This window comes from Zonotrichia albicollis, chromosome 7 (genome assembly GCF_047830755.1).
Source record: "Zonotrichia albicollis isolate bZonAlb1 chromosome 7, bZonAlb1.hap1, whole genome shotgun sequence".
NCBI classification, from domain to species: domain Eukaryota; kingdom Metazoa; phylum Chordata; class Aves; order Passeriformes; family Passerellidae; genus Zonotrichia; species Zonotrichia albicollis.
Genome location: NC_133825.1, coordinates 23,561,281 through 23,576,674, shown reverse-complemented (window position 1 = coordinate 23,576,674; position 15,394 = coordinate 23,561,281). Strand labels below are relative to the sequence as shown.

Sequence of the window (15,394 nt, the reverse complement as noted above, 5' to 3'; positions counted from 1 at the left end):
TTTGATAGACGTGTGTTGCTGCTTCTTTTGGCAAGACTGGCACAGTTACAGATGGCCCCTGTCTTTTGCATATTTATTTCCTGTTTTTTTCCCTAGTTTTCTTTATTATTTTTATTTTTTCTCTTTTCTTTCTCTTTCATACCTGGCATTAAGCATCTCTGTTGGCTCCTCATGACATTTTTCATTCTCCCCTTCTCTTTTTCTGCCTTTTCTGATAAAATGCTGTGCCTTGCCCAGGGCATATGTCTGTGGGAGAGGTACAAGAGCAGTACTTGAAACTGAATTTGGATGTTGTTGTACCAGGAGCAGTGCTCCAGGAGCTTGTGTCTGCTTCTTTATTAGCAGCAGCAGTAGGTCTGGGAGTATAAAAAGAGTTAGAAACCATGTTTCCCCTTTTGTGGGATGTTTTTAAAATTGTCTCCATTCCAAGGGTAAAGAAGAGATAAATTATTCTGGAAAACTGGAATATTGAACAAAATTATAATAAAATTAAACACAGTATTTTATTCTCTCATCTCAATATATTTAATTCTAATTCCAAGTTTCTAAACATTCACTATTTTTACATGTAAATCAGTACAAAAAGAACTACTCTTCCTGCAAGTGGAATGGTACAGAATTTGGCAGATAATGCAAGTTAGTTGTTTTACTATTAAGACATCATTTCTTTAATTTCTTTTTCACCTTCTTTTTTATTCAGTTGTTTAATCAAAAAACTGTTAGATATGATCAGGCAAAGCACAACACTACTGACTGATATAGGAGAACACTTTTTGTGAAGGGCAGGTAGGGATGAAATAAAGATAATGCAATGTTACATGTCAAAAAACATCTGTACCCATTCTGAAGCTGAGAAGAGGTGAGAGACAAACTTTTGCCTGGAAATATGCAGAAGACACTGAGGAAAACTGTTTTCAAAAGGGACTTTTTGGGGCATTTCTGTTTAAAAAAAAGACAAGAAATTAAAGGATGATTTTAATTCCTTGCAGTGGAGAAAATAGGGTTGGGACACAGACAGAGCTTCACAAATTTCCTTTGATTGACCTTATCTGTACATGTTCAAAATGTTAAGACAGCCATCAGTTCAGATTTCATTATGGCTGAGGAAGAATGGGCTGAGGAAGCCAGAAGATAATTAGTGTGAAAGTGATCATGCCATGGTAACACGAACTTTTTGGAGAAGAGGGAGAGGTGGGAAAAGGACCATGGGGATAATGGACATCAAAAGATTGTCCAACTTCACAGCTTTGGGAAATTAGTAGTAATGCTTTTGGAAAGATAACTCAGTAAGTAAAGGGTGGCTAAAGAACTGGGATTCTCTGAAGATGAAGGCATAACAAAGTATTCTTATGGTGACAGTGGGTTATCTTCACAGAAATTGAAATCAGAGATGAATTCTAAAGAAAAAGCGGTTTAAGAAAAGGGCTAGGGAAGAGTGTAAAGGAGTAATAAAGTAAGGAATTATAAAATAAGGCTGTGTTGCAAAATGACTCATACCAGGGATCATGAAAAGCAATAAAAAAGTTTATATATAGCAGAAGATAAAATGAGAGGTGATTACTTGAAAAATGGGGGTGTAATGTTTTTACTTAGTTCCCTGATTCTGACTTTATAGAAACTATTAATTATCACCAGACTGTTAAAAACACATTGTTGTAGTTCCAGTTGTTTTAGGTGAATTTGAAGCACTCCACCAGGTGAGATTTAATATAGAGAAGTGCCCTTGCTTGTGGCTACAAAATGAGGTATAGGTGGTGAGCACCTTCACGACAGGCTTAGAATCCTTGTGGATAAAAGCCAGAATGAGAATCAGTGCTGTTGTTGTCCTGCTGAGTTAGCAAATGTAGTCCTCAGATGTGATACCAGAAACATCCATTGTAAGGTAAGGGAGGCAATTATTTTGCTCTGTTTGACATCAGCTTGTCTTTGTTGGAACAGTATTGCAAGTTTTGGGCAAAATACTTTAAAACAGAACAAGGCATGCAGAACAATGTTGAAAATATAGAGGAAAACATTTAGTGTGATGAAAGCTTGGTAAAATATGACCCATGTGTAAAGGCTGAAAAACTTGGTGCAAACATAACAAGAATATGATCACATCTTCAATGTGGAAATATAAGGGAAATAGAATTTAATCTTCTGCAGTGGAAATTAGATCCAGTATTGGAAAATGGTTTATGATCCAAGTCTGAGAGTGTATGGGAACAACTTCCTAGGTTGCCTTTTTCCATCCCATCATCTGTCTCTTTTCTCACCTGATTCTGCTTTTGTTTTTTATTCTTCATTTTTCATCATACTACTCACATTATATAAGTCAGCTAAATAATTTTAGTGTCAGTATGGAAAGACAAATAAAACTGTGTTTTGAATGCCACTGGTTATTTTCTGATCTGCACCTTCTGCTCTAGGTCTGTCCATACATATTTTTTCAATGTGGTTATTACAGTTTATGCAAAGAGTCACTGCATATTCTTCTACTGAACCCTTTATTCAGTACTTCTGGTGGTAACCATGAATGTATGAGATCTGTGAGTCATGGTTGATTTCCAGCTATCACGGAGCTCCATCCTTCTCTGTCTAGTGAATAAACTGGAATGACTGTGTTTGATTAGATTCTGTCAGCCAAATCCACCCTTGGGGCCACCTCAGTGATTTGACTTAGCCAGGGATGAACTGAGCATCGTGTTTTCTGGTATCAGGCATTTGTAATGGAGGATTATGTTGTAATTGTGTATGGTTAGAAGAATGGATAGATTCTTCTATTGGATAGAAGAATGCCTAGTAATTAATTACTTGCACTTTTAATGTTTTAAAAATAGATTTAATTGTAAGGTGTAAAAAGTAAGTCTGAAAGCTAAAGATCAGAGTTCCCTCTTGACTACAGTTTCCATTTGTTGATTTTACATTACATTGATTTTCATTGATTCAGATCAATCCACATCAGAGCAGATACAAAGGAACATTTGTGATTAGCACTAAATAACTTCTTTTTTAGTTTTAGAATCACCACATTCTTTGCCATATGGACTAACAAATGCTGAAATCCAATATTCACTTCTAAGTTCTCAAACTGCAAGCACGGCAATAGTAGGGAGAACTATCAGAAATTCCATTACATTTTTTTTTACTGTCTAAAAGATCAGGTAGTCTCTCGAAAGGAATATACTATGGGGTAAAGAAGTCCTTTTAAGTTAAGTGCCAACCCCCTGTGGGTATTTCTTAGGGCACAATGGTTTAAGAAGTGAGGAGGTTAGCAGGTGACTGAATTTCTGTATTCCTCTGTTTCAACATACAGTTTAATGCTGTGCAGAGTAACTTGAATCTGAGGTTGCAAATGAGCTCATTTCTTTATCTCTTAGAAAAAGTTGTGGTGTTATTTGTCCCATTTAAAAGCAAACAAAAATCAAACAGCTTACACTGCAACATTGTGCGGTGGATAGCAGAAAGGTAAATTGAATTTGTAATGGCCCCTGCAAAAAAATGCTTTTTCTTTTGTAGATAGAATGTGGAAGACCAGTTGATCCTTGTGTACTAACCTGAACTTAATAACTGGAGCTTTTAAAAAATCATCAGTAGCTTTTACAGTGCTAAGGAAAGTCATGCTTGAAAAAAAAAGTCAGGGACCCATTTGTTATTAGTAGAAATCTATTATTATTGTTATTAGTAGATTAGTAGCAATTAGTTAATTATTATTAGTAGAATGTGAAACAAATAGTTGTAGAAATAGAGTATTATACAAATTCCACATCCATAGGAAGAGCAAAGTATTGATTAGTAAAAAACCCCTGAAATTCTTGTAATTTTTAATAAAAAATAAAACTAAACTGATTAACACTGAGCAAAAGTTGCTTTTTAATATTTTTTCTTTTCAATCTTTCTCTTTAAATAAAGATCCTGATTCGAATCAGTAAGCGCAGAGAAACTACTAAAGCAAATGCAAGTCTAATGTATTTGGCTGAATTCTCCTCAACTATTTTGATATTTATCAAAAAAGCCCTCTTAGCTGCGAAAGAGAAGGGAAAAGTGATGTGAGAAGAGAAGTTCTTGGAATTTTTTTTGCAGGAAAAGCAAGAAAATATTTTGGAAGTATAGCAAGAGAAGCCAATTCATCAGAGAAGCCTTAGACAGGAAGTTAGAGTGCTAAGGGGCTTGGGGAACTCTGGGCCATGTGGGGATGACATTGTCCTCATCACTTGAATACCAGTCAAAAATTTTAGACAGCAGGTGACCTTATTCTTCCTTTTTGGACAGATGATGCTTTCCAAATGATGCTGGTGGTGCTGCCAGCAGATTAATTTATAGATCTTCAGTGGACAGAGAAAACTTGCCCAAGCTCAGCCCAGGTGATCAGTCAGAGCAGAGTGCAGAAAAATGGCTATTGATGCTTTTCCTTTCCCCTCTCAGGACATTCACTCAGAACATCTTTCTGCTAATCCTGCTCTGGACTCAAGCTCAATTCTTTTTTTCTGCAGTTTTCACAGGTCTCTCTTCACCACTGTTTCATTGTCTATAGGGGGCAGTTTTCTATATGAGGGACAAGAAGGTGTCTCATCAACCCCCTGATGCAGGAGTACTTCTTACTTTCCATTTCCAAGTACATCCTGCACTTCTGTTGCTTCTGCCAATATTTGTTTTCTTTCCTTTCACCACATCAGATGTGCCCAGTATGTCTGTAGGTACTACTGGTCATCTTGATTTGAGAATCAAATGGCTTCTCAGCTGTCATCTGGGCACCTCTTTATTATTTTCCTTTATAAGATATTTTTTGAAAGTTGAGAAAAATGAGCAGAAAATAGAATAGTAATTATCAGATAAAGTCTATCTCAGCAAGATACTTTTTTCCCCAGGGGTAGCATGTAGGCAGGTGTAAGATAATGAATGATGAGCAGAGTTTTCTTAGCACATGGCTGTGGAGCAATATTGGGAAAACTCACTTTGGGAGAAAAAAACTTATGACTGCAGTGTTTTTCTTCACTCTTTTGGAGAATATTTGTCCAGAAATGTCCATGTTATGTGCATTTTGAGTGATCAACAGTCCCCGTGCAAATTGCTGTGGCCTAATTTTTGATTGGGTAGAGCCACGACTGGGGTCCTGCTCACTGGTCCTCTTCATATGGAAGTGCCTAATCTTATTTTCTTTGCTTCATTTGAACACACCAATCTGTGTAATGATATCTGTGTTTACTTTGACAACCAGAAGTTGGTAAATTTTTACACTTCCCTATATCTTAATTTTTCTTGGAAAAGTTTAGACCTTTTAATAATCATTTATGAATGCAAGTGGGGCAAACATTCTAAGATATTCTCAAATTGTACAAAAATACAGAGTAAAAAAGTTTAAAAATAGAATAGAAATACTAGGAACACAGTGTAGAAATTTCAGAAGATTTAGGAAATGACACATTTCAATGCAAAATGTAGCAATTTGCAATTACAATTTATTCTAATTGTGTTCCAGGTACTCTATATTTATTACTTGCCTAAGGAAATCTCACTTCTCTCCTTTTGGCTGCGATCTTCAACACTGCAGCATTTATATTTATTTATTTATTCCCACAAAAAATCTGTGGGTTTTCTTTTCCTGATGACTGCTTGAAAGTTATACATAAACTTGAAACAGTCCTGGATATGTACTTGCATCATGCCCAAAAAAATCTGTGGGCTTTAGAACTGGCCTGATTCTAATGCTGTGGAATTACACAGAAAGAGAATCAGTCATTTAGGAGCAAGGTCATAGATGAGCTTTGATGAGTTGTTTTATCAGTGAATAATTTTTTCCACAGTAATATCAATGGTGGGTTTTTTGTTTGTGTTGTCCAGCTTTTACTATCATTTTGTGTGCTTTCCACCCTGGCCCCCAAGAGAATTTTTAGTATGGAATAACATTTTGTTAAATCAGCACATCTTTTACTGTATAGGCTCTCACTATGATCTGAGAAAGACATCTGGACACCCAGTGCAGAGTCCTTATCTCTAGAAATGGAGCTAATTAAATTAAATTAGGACTACATCCCTGTAGAGACTTTTAGGAGCACTGGGTAAAAGAAGTGAGGTGTAGTAGTGGGTGTGTGGGAGGGCAGTGAGGATGGGAGCTGGACAGGTGATCGTGCACAGATCATTAGAATTCATTCATTGTATTAGAGCATCTGTTCATTGTATTAGAACATTTTTTGTGCTAAGAAAAGCAGACAGTGTTCTTTCTTTAAAGGATCAATCTTTTTATTTACATATGCATGTGTGTGTGTCTGTCTGTTCATGTGGGATGCAGAGAAGCCAGCAATATGTAAATGTTGAACAAATCTACCTGCAGGGTAAGCTGTGGTGAATCTTCTAGAATAATAGCTAATGGAATGATGTTTTCTGAATTTTCAACAAGTGTTCATTTATAGATGTAATTAGGGCATTGAGGGGAGTTAGAATAACCCATCAAACAATATTGATACTACTGAAAAAATCCAAATAAATCTCTAGCTTGTCTCCATGAGCATCCTTGTTCTCACTGCTGTTCTGTTTAATCCTCCAGTTTTCTCAGGGATATATTTTCTGGAAATATGTTTCAGTTCTTTAAATTATTAATGTCATTAAAATTTATAATTTTCTGTCATTACCTCTAGGAAAATAGAGATTGTAATGTGAAACATAATTGTCTCATTTTATGATTTGTGTTATGATAGTTGAGCACAACTAAAGCAGATTTAAGTATTCCCCTGAGCACTATGACGTGGTTTTGCAAACTAACTGAAGTTCTGTGTGTGCAGATAAACAGACAGATAAACTAATTCCACAAGCAACCAATATTTGAGTTTCTGAGACATCTTTGACAGGGTGTGTATCACTTAGAGGGGACACAAAATGTGTATGGTGAGAGCTGAACTGAAGGTTTGGATGATGTGTGGTTCTTTTTTTCTCTGTTTTCAGCCAGTTTGTTTGAGTGTGCCTACCAAGGGATGCAGCCTAGGAGGTTATGAGTTAAAGCTATGCCATTAAATTGTCTCTCCCTCAGACTTCAACTTAGAGGCGTCTTTTAACACCCCTCAGATCCACAGATGGGAAATCTTGAGGGGTCTGTAGAGCCTGGGGGTCTGCTACATTGTCTCCTTGCAAGGCTAGAAAATGCTACCCAGCATTTTCTATTTCTATTTCTCAAAATCTTTGTCTTCTATAAGGATGTATTTGTTTTCTGATTTACTTTTTTCATGCCACACCAGTTGGTCTGTCGTTAATGCAATGAATTTCACCTTATTCAAAGTTAAAAATTCATGTTCCTAACAAAAAAGGGAAATTGGCAAAGAAGAACTGAATTGAGCCAAGGTACAGTACTAGTCAACCATAACAAGTAATTATTATAACCCCATGGTCATTTCCCTCGCAGCTTGACAGAGAAAATGGCAAGAAAACAAAATAATTTTTTCTTGAATGTTAAATGTCCAGAGCCAGGCTCACTTCTGCTGAGGATGCATCACAAGATGTGAGCCCTGTTGACCAAGTACCTGCAGCAACATGAGTGTGATTTGCAGCCCCCTGAGCTGCAGGGGGCTGAGAGAGCCCTGTGCAGACTGGGCACTGGGCTGGCCCAGCTGTGCAGCCAGGGCATTCCAGCTGTGCTGGGGATGGGCTGATGTGGCTTGCACATGCTGCTGGTGGCCCTGATGAGGAGCTGGGATGGATGTACAGCAGGTGCCTGGGGCATGAGGGCAGGCAGCAGTGCCTGCCTTTCCTCACAGTGAGCTCCTGCTAGGACAAAAACATCACAAGCTGCACCTTTGTTATGATTCCTGGATCAGCTAAGCCTGTGATTTTCAAACTGGGGTAAAAAATGAGGTTTTTGTTTTGTGTCTTTCTTTAAACATAAAATGTGTTCAGCCTTCCTATAAGAGCAGTAGATGCAGGCTCTGTCCCAGGATGGATTAGGAGGTTGGGGTGTGTGAAGGTCTGCAGCAAAGCTTTAGAAATTGTGAAGCCTGGAGAGAAAAGCAGCCTGTCCTTGAGGTCTCCTTATATCTTCTCCCAAATTATTCTCTGTGCGCAAACTGATGTTCCTAAATGTGTCAGACCTCTCCATAAAGTTTCTTCTATTTTTTATTTCCTAATACAGACAACCTCAAAAGACTTCCTTGAGTCATTATCAGGATTAGTCTGCAGAAATGATCTACTGTACTTATGGGAAAAGTGCTTTCTTGTAATGTTGTTCACAGGTGAAAGAGCCATATTTCCTGAAGACTGTTATGTTTTTCGATTGTTATTTTGTCCTGAGGATATAGTGAGGTTCTAGTCTGTCAAACAAAAGGTCTTTCTATATAAATTTCATTTCAAGGTTTTTTGTTTTTTTTTAAGAACTCTATTGAGACCATTTTGGTGCTTTCCTTTGAGGAACTACATCTGCAAAATTGTAGTATTGCCAAGATGGATAGTACTGTGTTAGGCTCTTTTCTTTTGTTTCAGATGATGTATGAAAAAATAGCATTGTTAAGTGCAAAATTACATTTGGTGTAGACTAAGCATATGCATCTGTAAAATAATTCCCCTACTGTATTTAAAAAAAACCATTTAACCAAAAATGAAAGTACATAAAATGTCTGGACAAACATATGTTTTTAAATGGCTGTGTCTCCCTTCACAGGAAATCACTGATAATGAAATATTAGAGTTGGTGCATAGTGCTCTGGGGAGGATGACAGTGATTCGGCAGATTTTCCCTCTGGCAAGGGACAACAACCAGAGGTGCATGAGGAACAACCACCGAATATCCTCACTGCTCTGTGATCCACAGGAAGGCTACCTTCAGATGCTGCAGGTCAGTAGCTGTGCACAGCAGAAAAAAATTCCATATTAAGAATTTGCCATGGGACAGTTTTCTGTGGCTGTATGAACTCAGAGGAGGAAGGAAATGAGTACAGATAAATCTGATCTGGTCAATGTTTCTTGACTTTGTTAAATTATTTTATTTCCCAGTACTGAGTGCTTTAGAAGTGATATTACATCCATGAAGTATCAGCAAGTGATTGCCCTAAGTCAGAGCTGATTTTGCATATTTGAGTCTCTTAAGAATCTTTTTATGTTTGAAAAATGTTGTGCAATCATAGTCCTGTGATATTACAGCTTGCTTATTGTATTTATGCTTATTCAACATCTGTTGTGAAAGAGTTAACCTGGGAGGATAATAGAACTCTGACAGGTATTGGGCTGCAGAGCATTTCATATTTAGGTAATGGTCTGAATCAAGCTGATGTATTCAGTCTGTCCCTTTCAATAGTCTCAGAAGTCCCCAGCAGCAGCTAATTGTCTGAGCGTGTAAAATATGCACTGCTAGTTCAAGTTTCAGGTTTTGGTAACACATCTGACTCTGGTGTTAGCAACATCTTGACATTTCCTGGCAAATTGTCCCAGATATCAGAATTTTTTTTGCAGTCATTTAAATATTATTTAATAGGTGCTATTTCCAATGATAGTGCAATAATTTAGAAACAAAGGCCTTGGACTTTCAATGGGACTTATGTATTTTGGTTTACTTCAGACACAGTTAAAAATCTTATTTATATCACTATTGAAGGTGTTGAATATAGGTATAAACTTTAGTGGGACATATATTATAAACTCACTTAAAAACATTTAATTGCTAACTTAGTCTTAACGTGAGGACAGAGTGGTTGAGCCTGTGGGCTGTCCAGTGTAGATGTGTGTGGTGGGGTGATGGAGAAGGGGCTTGATTAGTCTTGGGGAGAGGCTGTCACCAACCTGGGCTGCTGCAGCCTGCTCAGGAGGGTGTGTGGGGTCAGGGCTCCTGCAAGATGGAATCCTGTCCTGGCTTGGAAGAGTTTCAGACCAGGAGAGACAGAATGTCAGGAAGGAAAGTGGGTTAAGATCTCCCAAGGGAAATTTGCACCCTACTAAAAAGTTGTAGCTGCAGAGACTGAAATCCTTTAAGGGGCAGATATGAACAGTTCTTCCTTGAAGAGAAGCTCTGCTGGCTCAGGTTCTGTCCTAGCCATGGCAAAGTTTGGGAAAAGCCAAACACACCCCCTGTAGTTCTGATGGTGGCTGTATTCTTTCAGCACAGGGGAAAGGCTATGTCTGCCTTGGCTCAGAAAGAAAAGACACTTTTGATCTTTGTTAGTAACTCTGAGGTATGCTGTAATGAGAACAACGGCCGCTCATTTCAGAGGATCAAAGCAATTTCCAGCATAATGAAAAATTATCTATGCTGCACCAACAAATCACTCATTGGGGAATAATCTTCCATTACAGCGGGATTTTGAGTATTGCTGCCTATGCTGGTATATGCATAATCTAATTCAGAGACTCATCTGAAGGCCACTGAGCAAGTTCTAATTTGCAAATTTGCAAACTGGTAACTGCGAGGTAGTTTGCTAACACCACCATCCTCATGTCCTATTACTGAATTTAATTGATAAGGATCTTTAGATAAGGACCCTCATCCTGCTGATTTCCAGATGTGGATTTTTGGAAATAAAACCCTCTCAGCATCTATCTTTCAGAAATTTTATACCACCTTAGAAACTGTCTTTGAGAGAATGGAATGGTAATATTATGCTTTGCCCACTGGTTCCTTCTCTATGACCTCAAAACCAAGAGAGATAAAGAAGTGCAGAGGTAAAATGTTTTTGGCAGCTGATTCTGTAACTTTCATGTTCAATTGCGTTGGCATGAAAGACAGAGGGCACATGTGAGAGCTCTCCAAATTAGCTGTCCCCAGTATATTTTTAAGTGTATATAGATTGAATACAGGATGCTTTTATCATGTGCAGTTATACCTGAAGTGTTCCATAGCTACATTTATTTTTCATAGGTTTTGCCAAAATATCTTACATAACATCTTGTGGGCATATAGCTCATATTAATTTGAGTGTGACTGACATGTTATTAATGATCCTGTAATTCAGGTAGTTGCAATTTTCTGTTTCCCTTTTCCTGCTTAAAAAAATAGTGGTGACCTTTTGCTGTAGAGAAGTACATCACTGAATTACCCCTGTTGCCAGAGGCTGCAGGAGCTCCAAGCTCCATGTCAGGCTGCATGAATCCACCAGAGGCAGTGACCGCCTGCCAGCACTGAGTTTTTGTGTTGCTTTGAAGTACTTTGATTAACACCACAGTTTGGAAATCCCTGCCCCATTCTCCCTTGGGCAGTCTCATATTAATAATTGTTTGTTGTCAAGGTAACTTACCAGCTATTGTTGGTTAATTATTTATTTAATGACTTTGAAGAAGAATAAGCTAATCTCTGTCAACCTCTAGCTGTAGTGTTTTCTAGGGGAGAATTTAGCACTTTTAACAAGCTAGTGAAGAAAGAAACATTTACGTCATGGATTATTAACTTTGTTCTGGCTAAATTAATGAAAATCTTTTTGGAACGATTTTGTTCTCTGTGTCTTTAGTACCATATCCTGGAAGGTTGTTTTTCAGTGGGTGATCATCCCTGTTTGGCATTCTGACAAGCCTTTTAAAGATCAGGCTGTTCTGCAAGCTCATCCAAAAACTCATCTGTTCTGAATGCTTTGTGGAAATCCAATCTTATTCCATCAACCCACTTGTCAAAATTTTGCTCATGCCCTTATTTCTTGCACATATAATATACTCATCTGGGTTTCTGCTTCAAGTGGAGAAAAAGCTTTATGAAGTTTCCTGTCTTGATCTTTTTATTTGACTTCAGAGGACTGCATTTCTCACTGTCTTATTCTTAGGTAGGATTTTTTGTGTCCATCTCTTTTACTTTTGCTAAACAGGAAAGACACAGTTTAGGACTTGCTTTCTTCCCTTGGCCATTGGTGTCCTGTGGTTTGAGCCAACAGTGTTGTCAGTATTGCCTAATCTGGAGAGAAAGCACTGAAACACTTCAGGATTTATAGTTCTAGCCAGGCCTAATATGTATCCTCACATGGCATTTGAATGGTACATAGTGGTCTAGTTGCTATTAAACTTTATAGATTATTTCAGGAATGTTCTTACAGACTCAATTTGAAAATCTTTTGCTGTCTAATTTGCTTCTTTCCAAAATATTTCTTTTGAAGTATTAGTTTTGATGGCACTCTACAAACTCAATTTTTGGTGAAGGTATTTTTTTCTTTCATCAGGTTAGTCATAATGCATTCATAAATTCAAAATCAGATTTAATTTTTAAGAAAGATTTCTCTTTAGAAATGTAATTCACATTAGGTTTTTTTTGCCCTTGCTTACTATTTATGTAGTTGATGAGTTCAATCCACGTAAGATTCTAAAGCTTTTAAAATATATTACAGGGACACAGTGTATCTGAAATAATTTAGCATGACCCAAAATCCATAGTAGGATTGAAAAGGCAAAAAGAAAACTCCAGTATACTGTGTCACAAAATTAATGAGGTTATTCCTGACTGAGAGTCCAGCCTCTCAGCTGAGGAACTATTCCTGGCATTGCTTGGACATATTTGAGGAGACATTGAGAAGTGCGGGAGGATATTCACTGAAAGAGCTGATCTTCTCCTTGAATAAAGATTTCATTCTTCAGTGGTGTGTCCATCAGATATCTATGTAGGCATCTCTTAGCAGTTGCTCCTACAAAGCTGGGTTTTTATTTCTGATCTATTTTCTGTTCAGGAGTTATTGCAACATTGCAATATAACTACTGTAAGTGAAGTTGTTTTTTAGGATGTGTTTGAATGCCTAAACTTAAGTTTTGTCCAACTAAATGGTTTTTTCTCATTTGGCTTGTTAACACTGCTATTATTACACAACTGTAGAGTGCTACTGAGGGGCAGTAAATATTGATTAAACCCTATTAAAGCATTCACTTTCTCCCATAAAGGATTGATGAGCCACATTTTTTCCTTTTCTTTCAATGCAAACCTATATTTGCTAGTCTCTTTAGCAAAGTTTAATTTGGATTTTTGGCCAGATGTTCAGTCACAGTGAAATTGTTTCTGAGTACAATGTGAATGTAAAGTATCCTTGAACTGACTTTACTGCCCATTGCCCAGCACAAATCTCTCCCTGAAGCCCAATGATGTGTGTTTTCTACAAGGTGTGTTAGCAGAGGAATTCATTAAAAACCCCAAAGCACTGCAGGTGTCCCGTGGCCATGGGGGATTTTGTGATCACACTGGAGGTTAAAACCCTGGGTAGGCTCTGCAATGATCTTTTCCTCTCTGCCTCTTTTGACTGCTGGATTTCTCAATTTACATAATTATTTCATTGGATTTTTGTTCACTGCTCAATCAGGAAGCAGACAATAGTGGCTCAAAGAAAGCATCAGTACTTCCATTTTTTGTTTGTTATCACCTCTGAAACCTAATTTGTATCTATATTTATTTATAAATGAGGTAGGATAAAATTATAATCTTTTATGCTGTTTTGCAATTCCAGCATTTACCTCTTGTCCTTTTGTTTGACTCTTGGTTATGTTCAGTTCTCTTTATCAAGGCATAGTTGATAAAGACTAGACTTTCCTTGCATAGTTAGTGTTAGCTGTGCCAAATTCCTGAGATGTTTAGTGAGTGAAGCCAATGCCTCCAGCTAGCAAACTTGAACATTACAGGGTAATCCAGGCCTTGTATTATTGCTGACACATTGTTACAAAACATACTGGCAAAGAAAACACTCATAATGATAAATGCCCACAATAAATAGCTGAAGGACAGTGAGCATTTAGAGACTAGAACCTGTAAGAAGGAAAGAGTATTGGGATATGTGTAACTGTGTAAAAACAGGAGAAAATTTAAAAGGAAAGAAGAGCTGCTTATCAATTAAAAAATTAAAAAGAGATTCTGAGAGTGCAGTCTTTCAAAGAACTCTTTGGAAAGCTCATTGAGATACTTAAAAGTAGAATGGACAAAACACTAAGTAACACAGTAGTTAGATGCCTTACTGACAGAAAGCTTGAATAAATATACAGTTGAGGCGTGATTTTTTTGGTAGTTGTAGGAGAATTTTAGTCTTTTTATTTCATTTGCCTTAGGGATAATAAATAAATAGCCCTTTGGAAGTTGGAAGCTGACATTTGAGTCTTTAATGAACGTTTGTTTTTTGACTGTGTTTCCATGAATGCCAGAGTGCTGGCTGTGATCCCGCTCTCCCTGAGCAGCAAGTGTGTATTTATAACCTACGCACTGGTGTGCTGTCTCACAGCGGGCTCGGCCCACGAGAGATGATGGCTGTGGGCAGGACCAGGACAAACAGCTCCTAAGGCAGCTCTGGGGACAGTGGTGGCGAGGACAGGGCTGTGGTGTGGCACTTTGTGTGCCTCCACCAGCTGGGGCTGCTGAGGGAGAGGCCGCAGTGCAGGCCGCAGTCCCAGGGATGGCCGGGCCCCGTCCCCTGGTACCCGCTGTCTGCAGTCAAATTTTCAGTCCCTCTGCTCTAACAATATACTTGTTTGCACACCATTATACCATGAATAAAGCATCAATCTTTGCTGCTCCCACTAAGATGCACTCTGTCATTGGAGACACAAATGTGCAACTGCACTGGGCAGTACTTGAGCTGTGGAAGTTGACACACAGGTTTAGGGCATGCTGGGGTGTGCATAGCAGTCACCATGATCTCCCTCCTCAGGCAGCAGGCTTTTCTGGCAGGCTGCACTTGCTCTGAACTCCTCTTCCATCTGCTTCATCCTTGGAGCTGACTGCTGTGGCCACTCACAGAGCAGTTTTGGCAGCAACAGGGTACAGATGCCCAGCTTGGGAATGAGTTTTTGAAGTAGTGGCATCTCAGTGTCAGCTTGCCTTCCAGCTCATCTCTGGCTGGATTCCTGGCTTTGCTGGCCACTCAGGAGTTGGGGTCAGCCTTTGTGGCTTGCTGGCCTTCTCAGAAGAGCACTTGTCTGTGATTAGTCCCTCTGAAGGAGCGAAGAGCTTTCTTCATACATAACTTTGAAAGTAAAATCATTCTGGAAACTCTCATGAAATTCACATAGAAACTTCTATGAAATGACATTTAATACTGTGATAGATTTCCATTCTTGAAAATTTCTGCTTGCTCTACTAGTGTATGGTGGATTTATTTCTTCAGTGCAAAAAAGAGTTTCATAAAGTATGGAATCATTTCCAGAAGATAAACCAGAACATGCCTAAAATTATTCATGGTACAGGATATATTCTTTAACATATTGTTGAAGCAGTCACCATCATTCTTATAGCAGATAGATCAAAAACCGTTTCAGTACCTCCAGCTCTTATAGTGTCAGCAATGGAGAGAAAGAAGAACTAAAAATTACTGTCATTTCCTCCAAACATGACCAAAATCAAGTACTTTGTTCTAGTCTAGGAATTTTTATTCTATTAAGGGAAATCGCTTCAGAAAGATATGTCCTTTCTTCCTCTGTTCCCCTATGAATATCCTAATAGGGGAATTAAAAAATGCTCCTGAGCTTTGAAAACCCAAAGTAGCCAAGTATGTTGCCTTGT

General features: G+C 38.1%; 1 protein-coding gene across 8 annotated transcripts in view; it reads left to right on the top strand.

The window, feature by feature from the left end:
- Nucleotides 1-15,394, top strand: part of GRID1 (glutamate ionotropic receptor delta type subunit 1) — a 477,950-nt gene that overhangs the window by 369,592 nt on the left and 92,964 nt on the right. For all 8 annotated transcript variants that reach the window (XM_074544662.1, XM_074544661.1, XM_014267759.3 and 5 more), the window contains one exon: nt 8,621-8,794. In XM_074544662.1, coding sequence (XP_074400763.1) covers nt 8,621-8,794 — 174 coding nt within the window. The remainder of the gene's footprint in view (nt 1-8,620; nt 8,795-15,394) is intronic.